This window comes from Aquila chrysaetos, chromosome 16, assembly GCF_900496995.4.
Source record: "Aquila chrysaetos chrysaetos chromosome 16, bAquChr1.4, whole genome shotgun sequence".
NCBI classification, from domain to species: Eukaryota; Metazoa; Chordata; class Aves; order Accipitriformes; family Accipitridae; genus Aquila; species Aquila chrysaetos.
This window is the reverse complement of record NC_044019.1, coordinates 1,648,756-1,659,955: the sequence shown is the minus strand read 5'-3', so window position 1 is coordinate 1,659,955 and position 11,200 is coordinate 1,648,756. Positions and strand designations below refer to the sequence as shown.

Genomic DNA, 11,200 nt, shown 5'->3' with positions numbered 1-11,200 from the left:
GACAGCACACTGTCATCTAGAAAATATAGTACCAGTTTTCCCCACACATACAAAAACTTGTGTATGTATGTAAAAATCTCAGAAGAGGAAAGAAAGATAAGTAACTTCAATGTACATCCATTAACAGTAAATCAAGTTTCACCTTCACCGTTGAACAATTTACTTAAATACTCTCAGGAAAGCTCAGCGCAATAAAAAAGATAAAACTGGCTATATAAATGTCAATCTTTATTCGATCTCCCAGTGCAGTACATGACTTGTGTGCTTCAAATGAATAGAAAAAACCCAAAAGTGAACAAAAAAGATGACTGCTGAAGAAAGATCTCAGGGGTTAGGACATCACTTTTGCAAGAGGTATATTGTCCACTTCATGGATGCCATCTTTGTCAATGAACCGGGCATTGAAAGAAGTCAGATTTAGGATGAAGCGTTTCTGAAGCTGTTCAACAAAAGACAAAGACAAAAGAGATGAGATTCATTCAAAGCTTAAATAAAAGAGGAGAGCATAATTTAAGGGATATGCTGTTGCACATCAAAATTTCTGTCCTGGTTCTAGTGACCTGAAATATTAGGAACTAGAGTGGTTTTTTTCACTGCTCAGGAACCAATCAGTGTGAGTTTGTTCTGTTATAAGACCATCCATGTAAGACAAGCCTAGGCTAGAGATGCAAAATGCACAAGCCTGTTAACAAGGAAGACATTTAAGCAGGAAGACTACAGTGGGCTACAACTTAGGGCACAAAGTATATGTATCAAAAAGATACTTCAAACAGAACCTCTTTAGAGTACTTCTTCCTGATGTCCCCCAGATGTTTCTTCCCAGTTACATTCAATTCAATCTCTTAAAGACAAGGATGAAGAATATTTTCCTACAATAAAAGCCTTGGAGTCTGAAAGGTTATGTTTACACTAAAATTGATCATGAACTTTTAAGGTCAAATCTTTACCTCAGTTAGATATCACTTCACAAGCTGGAAGAGAAGTACACTTAGAAGTACAGACTAGTTAAGTGTAATACAAGTAACAGAAGGATGCTTGCATTATGTTCAGAAGAAACATAAAAGGAAAAAGTCAAAGACTGTCTGTATCAATATTATGCTAAGCATGGAAGAAGCAGAAGTACAGAAAAGCAATTAAGCTTCAAGTTTACGTTCTGGAGGACATGAACCATGCTAAGACAACGCAAGTGCCCACAAATCCTTTTCCTCAGTAGCTATTCCACATCTGGTCAATGTGCATTTATTACCCCTTCTGGCAAAGACAGCAAAAAAATGCAACAAGAGGAACAGGAAAATATCAGCAAATGAATGCAAATAAACATTCCTTTCTCAAGATCATAAGGGCCCAAGTTTGGCAACTCACCTCCTCTAGACATTTTTTTAGGAGCTCCACAGCTTCCTCACGTGTGATACCTGAAAGAGAAAACATCCACAGATTGATTTAATTAGAGGCCATCTCTCTCAACAGAAAGTTTATTAAATTTAAACAACTTTTCAGCTGAGCACCAAAAACTCTCCTTCCCAGCTCACAGAAAACACTTTCCAGATGTACTGTGGACGCCCTGCACCGAAGCGCTCACGCTGCAACAAGCCATTGAGAATCGATTTGTTACACTGAATGGGAAGCATGACGGAATTTTGCCTCCCATGGCCAGGGACGGGGCTTCGGAGAAGTCCAGCCGTCTCTCTCTCCTTGAGTTTATTACAGTTTTAAATCAGCTCCATCTGTCCACAGCCGGCTGCAAGTCAGTGACAGTAGGCGGAGATTGGTTTTAGTGCTACATTCCCTGCTGGGTATTAGTTTTAATAATGGGAAAGGCACGTGTGTGATGCCCCTGCTATTCTCACACATTAGGATAAAATCCAGCACTCTGTAGGGATGACAAGCCATGACAACGTATTGTAGCTTACTATTTTTCTCTTTTCACAAGGAAAGGTGAAAGTGGAGCAGTATAATTTTCAAGGGACATGACTGGAAAACAACTAAGCTCTGCTGATCTCACAAAACTTGTTGCTAGAGTTTGTTCCAGACCTGCATCCACTGTTCAAGGCAGAAGGCCCATTGGAATAAAATCATCAGTTTATATCTACATTTCTTGCAGGAGATAGATGAAAAGATTACTAAGCGAACATCTCTGCTATGACATTAAACACACCTTTGCACACAGGAGTAAATTAGTTTTGTAGCTAAAGCCAAAGATATCAGATTAACAATATCCCAAGCTTTGTACATTTCCTCATCTGTAAAATGGTGATAGGGCCATGTTTTTTCCTTGGCATTGTAAGAACTGGATTATGATTCTAAAATTAAAACTTTAGACAGGTACAGACATGTACAAGAACTATGATCAACAGCTACCACATGCATAAAACTAAACCAAACCAACCAATCTTCATCACCACCACTTCAGAGTACTGAAGATAATTTTACCAGAAATATCTTTTCAGTTGTATGTTTTTAATATATCACAAATCCAATCCAAGATATGGAGCAATAGGATCTGGGACTGCCCTCTGAAGATTGATACTCTGGGAAAATGTACGTCATAGCCAACAGACAAGCAAGCAGAAGATAAAGTTATCAAAACGTTATTATTAAAAACAGACTACTAGCAGCTAATGGTCAAGGAAAGTCTAGTCATGTTTTAGAATAAATTGAAACTTCCTTTGCTTACAGTCTGTTATGCTTCAAACAGGAAAACACTTTAAGGAGTTGACTAGTTTCACATTACCATTTCGGCAAAAACAGAAGGCAATCTTTAACAGCTACATTTATTCTAACAAAAAGTCAAATTCAAATCTGTAGTATCACAGTAATTGTGCTGGACCATCTGACTCAGCAAATGTCAATCTCTCAGCTTAAGCCTTTAATTTATTAATCAGTAACAGGAGAATTTTCTTCTTCAGAGACTCCACTTACTTGGCTTGTAATAGCGGTCAAGGATGCTGAGGGTAAGGAATGCACCATATCCATGTGCTGCAAAAGGAGCTTTAGCCAGAGCCGCAAGGTAATCCATGTAATAAAGGGCAGGACCTTCGTGGTCATCATAGCCAGCCAGGAGAAGGTTGACATGGTAAGGGGTCTACAAACAGAAATGATGTTTTCATTAAAGCAGCCACACCCAAACCTTTGAATCTTAATTCCGCATGCCACCTACAGAATAGCAACATAGTTGGTTTCACAATTCTTTGCCATAAAATGCTACTAGCAACTACATCAATACTGTCTGCAGGAGATTACGGACCTCAATCTAAAACCAATTAGGTCTTTTGATATGGAATGCATAAGCAAATAAAAACATAAAACTCTGATTCTCCTGAAAACTAGTGTGGTTTTTTTTTTTTAAAGCTTTCATGGCACATTCAAACTTAAGAAAACTTTAATTATGTTTTCACACCAGATGCTTTCATCTCAACATAAAACTTGTGGATTTTTACTGTCAACATGTGAGCACAATGTGAACATTTTGCAATTTATAAGAACTTCTTTGTTAATTTAGCATGCTCTTTTCTCAGTCACACTACTGTTAACCATAGACTATTTCAGCACATATGAAAGCTTCCATACAGCGCAAACAGTTATACAGTGTTACACTGTCTTGTTAATGGGCAGTTAGATTTTTATTGCACGTACCAAGTTTAATCTTTAATATTAGGCTAACTTGACCAAGTGAATGAAGAAGATCTAAGGAATTGGTTTATTTCTATTCAAAACTGACTACTAAGATACTGCAACATCATGTTAGCAGTAGCTTGTTTGGTTGGAAACAGTTTTCTTAAACTAGAAATTTAGTCTGCTTTAGCTGCTGTCTTCTCCGATTCTTGTTTATGACTTCAGCAAGAGCCTATCAAATATGATTGAGAAATACCTACATCTTATCCAAAAAGACCACGTAACCACATTAATGTAACCATGCCTTTTTATTGTGCTGTACTTGCAAGTTTAGCAATTCCTTAGCCGTTTCCTTCGTGTTTTAGGTTTAGTGTGTTCCACCATAATGAATAAAGCAGATGTCTCTACACATCTTCTTCCAAGATGTGTACTTCATAAGATCATGAAACATGCACGCACTGTATTATTTTTAAATGTAGGCTCAGAAGAAAATTTTAGAATTGTATATATTTTTTAAAACAGCTTTTATATACTTCCAGTATTTTCATATTTACATAATGTTTCTTATTAATCATACTAACAGGATATCTCTTAAAATGCTGGAAAGCCTAGATCAACAAAGCAACAAAATAAGATAAAAATGATGATGCAACTAACAATGATTAGAACATGCAAACACAATTTCACCCTAAAGCCAAAACATTAACTTTATCGTAGGAAAAAGTTCATTTTGATACTAAGCACAGTGACTTTGCACTCAAAAAATCATGGGATACTATATTTTTACTTTCACCAGATAGTAAGAGAGAATAAAGCAGGCTACAGTTATATATCAAACATATCACTGTAAATTGTGTGATTTAATCTTCAAAGCATTCAAGAATATTTGGAAACAAGTTACCATGCAGCTGTATTCATTTAATTAGTCTGTATTTCATCATTTATTTATTCTGAAACATCACACAAGTTGCTATTTAAGAGCCATGACACAAGATCACTCAAATTATTGTGTGACTTCGAATTACCAACATTGGCATATGCGAGATACTCAACCATAAATAAATGGTGTTATACAGACTTAAACAAATCTGTAAGCTGTTTTTCAGTTGCAAGTTCTCCCACTAATGGTCTGAGAGACAACTTCTTAAACTCAAATGTAAATAAAGTGTCCCCCATGCCTTCCTATTATTCAAGAAAGGCAGGATTTAAACATTAGAAAACATACATAATCTATTTATTACTTCCATGATTACAAATCTGCAGACAGCACCTCTTAGTGCTCTCTTACTGGGACGAACATCTCTATGCTGGGACTGGTATTCCTTGCACATATCAATCCTCTTGTCCATCCCAAAGGCAGCCTTGGCTTTTGTAACTAAATCCCTGCCAACAGTTCTGAACTCTTTAGAAGATTGGTATGATGGATGTGTGGTGGATGATGACACTCCAGGATAGATTAGATTTTTATTTTTTTCCAGACATAACCTTCCTATTAGAGGCAATATTTCTCATCCCAAGTAGCTTTACACTTTATGCTGTTTGATTTAAAATAACTACAGCAATTAAGAGATGTGTGAAATTCTTCAGAATTTACAGCTGAAGAGAACAGTTGTGATAAATAGACTAAACCAACAAGATCAGCAGTGGGAGGCTGGGCGGTGACAAGCAGCGGTGTGACATCTGGCGGAAGCCAAAGTCACAGCAAGGGGGAGAAAGGTGGGCGTGAGGAAGCATCCTGCCAAGTGTGGACAAGGAGAGAGGAACTGACAGTCTTCCTCTGGACTCAGGCCAGACCCTGTCACCTATAATTAAACATAGCATCACAACAAGAAACTGAACTTCATCGCATTTGGAGGGGCAGACAGTTATTTTTCCTATTCCCTACCACCACAAAACCTCAGTAGTATGTTAAATGTACTAAACCCACAGCAGGTGAATCAAGTGAGATGCTGGAGTAGGTACCAGTGGAAGAGGAACTACAGCACCACTGACCTATGCGAAAGCTAGTTGGCTCCAAAGCAGTTTCTAGGTTTGCCTCAACTGTAACAGATAAATGGAAGCCAACAAAGATTCTTTTCAGACCCTGCTTCAGAGTATAAACCCCACCTTTTTAAAAGCGTCATTACACTTGATAACTTTCCACCAAAAGAACAACTTCAAGGCACTGCCTTACAAGACAGCCATCCCCAAGATATCAAGAACTTGGACTACATGAGCCACAAAGTTCATAAATGAAATCAAACTGGATAACAGAGGGAGGAATCCAGATGATGATTAACAACACAGAACAAGCTCTATTTTGGGCTGGGCCACAACAACAGTATAATGCCTGAAAAATTACGGTTTCAGTGTTAGCCACTCCCCTTCACATACCTTCTAGCCTTCCATAACAAACAGCTTCACACAGTGAGTGGCAATACAGCAACAAACTACCTTTTCCCCCACCAAACTTTTTACTTCTAAGCTATTTTCCTGCGCCTAACAGGAGGCAGTGGCATGTTTTACCTTTTCATTTTTTATTTTTATCATCCACATAATTAAATTAGTAGCCTCCAGGAATCCAAATGCAATTTAAATAGATACAGAGAGCTAGAGTTAATCCTTCTGGTATCCCAGAAATTATGATGAAAATGTAACAAAATTCAGGGGGAAAAAGATTCTGATGGCAAGGTTTGTATCATCAAATTCTAAATCCCACAAACAAATCAGTAAGTGCTATGTTTAAAGAAAGAGTTCTCCCTACAGTATAGAGATCACTGTAGTGTGACAGTAGTGTCAGAGTGCACTGCTTGCTCAAGGGCATTGCCATCTGCAACAGCACAACATTTTGTCTCCGGTAAATAAACACATCTGCCTTTGCCAGTGTCCTCCCCACTGTGCTGCCCATATGGAGCAGGTGAGCTGGAAGACAGGCACGGGCTCAGGAAGGAGGGGAGACACAGGGAGGATCAGGCCCCAAGGGACATGGCAGAGGAAGACACTAGTGCCACATCAGTGCCACATCCTGCTGGCCAAGTTTACCAAAAAGCCTGTTAAATTACTCCTGTTAGAGGTACTTTAAATCGTATGTAAGAAATAGGTGCTTCTGCCTAAGAGAGCCGGACATTCAGTGTCAGCCTCACCTATACCATCTGTGCAGTTCAGATGCCCTTGAGACAAGCCACCAGCACCAGGCAGCCAACAGCCATCTGAGCCAAGCAGCTTTACTCATTCACATCAACTTCAAAAACTGCAGAGTTCCACAAAACACACACAGGCCTTTCAAATCACATCTGAGCAAAAGCTAAAGCAAGCAGCATCACTGCCAACCATCATCTACCAACCATGCTTAATCCATGTAGTAGGCTGAAGTCATTTAAACCAGAAGAGCAGTGTTTCATGTATGAGACTGAGGCAGGACCCTACACCACATTCTACTGACTTGCTCTAACTTTAGTAACTTGACAACTTGCTACCTTCAGCTGTCATCCATGTCAGAAATGAGAACAATGATCTCAGGTTGTTCCTGCAGATGAGTTCTTGAAGAATGGTCTGCGCCTCACTCCACACATGTATAATTCTCAACAATAGAGCTCTGATGTTAACACTGGCCTTTATTTGCTACTGTAAAACAACATTTCAGACCTGTGCAGTACACTGTTAGAACAGCAACATAATTTATCCCATGCCCTAGCCCTGATAGTTGTTCAACTTCATTCTCAACATCCTATTTCTTCTTGTTTTCTTTCATATAGAACATTGAGAAGAATGCTAATGAAATGCTTCCTAACCTTGGATCTTTGAAAGTCCATTTGCCCCTTGATGACATCTTTTCATACTTTGAAAAAATTACTATGAGAAAAATCAGTAATTGTAGTTTAGTAACTTGAAAATACAGCTCCAACTTGGATTTGATATTTACTGAAAGCCTCATGTTGCTGTTTACAAAAGGGACTTGTTTTGCTAAGTACATCAAACAGCTTTGCTCTATTAAATCATTTTCCAAGAAGATTAAACGGATTCAGAGCATTTGCATGAAAACTGACAACCTTATCTCAATGTTAAAGAGGCTTAATTCACTTAGCTGTCTGCAGTGCTTGTGACAAAATGTTTATTGGGCCCACGGCTGGTATTTTAAGACTATAGTTGTATCAGTTATTGATAAATGATGTGATAAGTTTTTTTTAAATAAGCAAATCAAGTTATATTTTAATAAAACATTCTTTCAGCAAAGTGAATTAATTACTAAAAGACAGAAGCTGCCACCTTCTTCATCAGACTCCATCACTTGAAAATGGAAATTTTCCCCTTTAAGCCTTTGCCAAAATCTTTCACCTATTACTCACTCGACTCCGAAGATAGTCAGCTAGGTTTCGTCGTGTAAAGTTTGCAGCTGCAGTAGGAGACAATTCATAACCTGGAGAAGAAATGTGTGTATTTGATAACAGTACAAATCCATATTCATGTTTCACTTCCTGACTTTCCATTTCTATTTTGAAATAACAAGATATTCTTTAGTGACAAATTGTTATGCCATTTGTCTAATTCCAGTTTATTCTAAAAGCTACAAGCATAAACAGGGCCCTCAACATCCGGGTACCTCATATCTGCATAGACCATTAAAATATATAGCTTCAAGAAATTAAAATATTATGGCACGTAGCCTGAATTTTTCAGTCCAGTATATCAGGAAAACTGGTAACAGTTGTCATGCAACGGACATATTAAGAGAAATATAGTAGCCCACTACTGTGTCATTTATATTACAAATATGTTAGCTAGGCTTTGGATAAACCTCTTGGTTTATACCATATAATCCAATCTCCATTTCTTCATCCTGCCTTCATTACCCCTTTGCTTGACACCAAAAATGCAGAAATCCTTAAAGCTAGAGAAGCTTTGAGAAAAGCACTTTCCACCAACATTCAACTGTGAACTACACCTATCATTAACTCTGCTTCCAAACCCTCAGTGAGTAACTGTTCTCCTTCACTCACCATTTCTCATTTTGTAGAGCTGAACATTTTTCTGGATGTATTCTGCAAACTGTACAGTGTCTCCAGCCTCCCCAACACACAGGAGTAAGATCTTTTCACTCATCTTAAACATTTTGTCATGGTCTAGGCAAAGAAAAATAACATTAAGAGCCATAGTCACAAGAAAGAATAAATTATTTTGCCAATATCAGAACGCATCATGATTTCTTTCAGAAGCAAGAAAGTAAGAGACTTGGATAACTACATTATGACCTGGAGCACTACTGAAAAAGTCTTCCTGAGCAAACCCTAACATTCAGGTTCTCACAGCTGGTGGCAGAGTTCACAAGACCTGTTAAAAACATCACCAAGAGAAACAAAGCTGAAATGCACAAAGCACTTCCTTCAGGAAGGGAGGCATTTCAGAAATACATGGTCTTTCTTACATCAAAAGACTAAAACTTCACACAGAATATTGCATTCAGACAAAGTTTAACATTTTATGTGGTGCCTCGGCTTCAGGAATAAGAATTTTGCTCAGTGACCATTCTACTTTATCTAAACATGCTGCATCAGAAGCAAATCCTTTAGTATAAAGCTGAAATATCAACACATCGAGCAAAAGCAATCTTAGGAAATCCAGAACCAAATTCCTTGTCAAATGATCCCCTCTTCCTGATATCCAGCACTGTCTGAAAAATTAGCAATTTAGGCAAGTGAGACTTCTTCAAAAACAGGTTTTACTTGTCATTATTTTTTGTCAAAAAAAAAAAAAAAGAAACATTTAAATATTGATTATAAATTATAAAACATCCCACTGACATGCACAGAAATTAACCGTAAGCTACACTTACTCATTACTGCAGTTTAAAAACTTGTCTGTGTGTATTTGAGGGAATCCAAGTTGTCATGATGACCACACTGAAAACAATTCTGTGCTCACTCTAACATCGCAGTCTCATCTAATTAGAGCAGACTGGCACTCAGATATACGAGACAGAAAGATTCAAGTAGCTAGTGGTGTGAAAGGAAGACCACTTCTCCATACTGAAGGTAGGTCTACAGAACAACACTAAACCTCCACCTCTGAACTTCACTTTCAGTTTACTAAATGCTGCTGAATAATCTCTGCTGCAAGACAGGTATGAACTGTCACAATCCTCTAATACAATTTCAAGAGTCATTATATTACCCAGCAGCTGCACAGAAGCTACATGTCTTGAGAGTTCAGGGAAGGCCACTGACACTGATCAGCCCTTACAATCTATTTACAAATTAAAGCAAGCACTAGTAAATGCCAACATTCTAAACAAATACCTGAAATTTGTGGGGGTTTTTTTCCCCCCAAAACACAAATAAGTGCTATGTTCTAAGTACATCTTCCTTAAAGTTTGTGAATAAGCCTACTTAGAACCAACTTTAACTTACAAAACATTGTTCAAAGTGATTATATTTGTATTTTGTATGTGCCACCCCCTTTCACAGCCATCTTTCTAACACTACTCCAATTGACTTTTACAGACCTGAAGTGAAATATTTCAGGTAGAAGCACTGCTAGCTATAACAGTCATGATTTTATGGGGTATTTATCAATACTACAATCTACGACTTAAAAAAAAAAAGCTTCTAAACCATGGTATTTAGATTTAAAAGATCACTACACCTTGTAAGCAAGCTTCAGTCTAGGTTATTATAACAGTAGGCAGAAAAATTAATTTTAGAGAATTTCAAGGGCATGATAATCCCCCAGATGTTTTACCACATAAAAAAAGCAAAAAAATGTTACAGTTTGGCTCATATGCCTTGTGCTATGAATTTCACTGACGCTTTTACTTCCAATAGTTCCCTTCTCCCAAGAATTACACTTTACAGTGAATTAGACACAACCAAGCATTTAATCCCACCCATCGTCATCCCCGTGCTGTTTTTTTAACACATCCATATTGCGGTTTGGGTTAACAAGTCAACGCTTACCTGAACCGGTAAGTTAACAAGACAACCCCAAGACAGTACAGTCATGTTGGCTCAGGCTTGGAAACTTCACTCTGAGCAACCGGCCCTTTGAGACCTCGGCTCACTCCGAGTGACAGAGACCAGCCAGCAGCCCCTGCAACGAACAGAACCTACACCGAAACATTCCCCCACACCTGCCGATTTTAACAGTTCTTCCTCAGCCGCAGTCAGAGCCAGAGCCTCAGCGCACCCCAACCCCACACAGGGAGCTCACCTCTGCTCGCTTGGCTCATGACTGGAGCCCAAACGCACCCTGCCCGCCCAGGGCCGCTCCGACTCGGCCGAGGCTCCCCGCCGGGCCTGCCCCGGGGAGGGCAGAACTAACGGCGCCCCCCCCCCCCCGCAACCCGGAGCAGCGGCGGAGCCGCTCTCGCCGCGCGGGCCTCGCCTCTCACCGTGCTTCATCTGGACGATGCTGGAGGCCGCCACCGTGTCGGCGGCCACCAGGACGTAGTCGGGGCCCTGGATGCCGATGAGGTACTCCATGGCCGGCCGCGCTCCGCCGTCCCCTCAGGCCGCGCCGTGACACAGCGAACCACCGCCGCCCCCTCCTCCTCCTCCTCCTCCTCACCGGGTCGACGCGCAGGCGCCGGCGCGCAGCGATGACGCCACCGCTCGCG

At 39.6% G+C, this 11,200-nt stretch overlaps 1 protein-coding gene across 1 annotated transcript; it reads right to left on the bottom strand.

Annotated features, from left to right (window-relative positions):
* Window positions 1-211: 211 nt before the first annotated feature.
* On the bottom strand, window positions 212-11,179 carry PSMB2 (proteasome 20S subunit beta 2). Its single transcript, XM_030038837.2, has 6 exons — window positions 10,976-11,179; window positions 8,589-8,711; window positions 7,938-8,008; window positions 2,920-3,082; window positions 1,363-1,412; window positions 212-439 (listed from the first exon to the last, which is right to left on the bottom strand). The coding sequence occupies exons 1-6, from the start codon at window positions 11,064-11,066 to the stop codon at window positions 332-334; spliced, it is 606 nt and encodes a 201-aa protein (XP_029894697.1). The 5' UTR covers window positions 11,067-11,179; the 3' UTR covers window positions 212-331.
* Between the last annotated feature and the right edge of the window lie 21 nt (window positions 11,180-11,200).

Bases quoted from the DNA above. Each gene is read 5' to 3' on its own strand.
- PSMB2 (XM_030038837.2), bottom strand. From the start codon at position 11,066: ATGGAGTACCTCATCGGCATCCAGGGCCCCGACTACGTCCTGGTGGCC. The intron at 8,712-10,975 runs GTGAGAGGCGAG...TTCTTTGCCTAG, and splicing joins CATCGTCCAGATGAAGCACG to ACCATGACAAAATGTTTAAG. The intron at 8,009-8,588 runs GTGAGTGAAGGA...TTTCTTCTCCAG, and splicing joins GCTCTACAAAATGAGAAATG to GTTATGAATTGTCTCCTACT.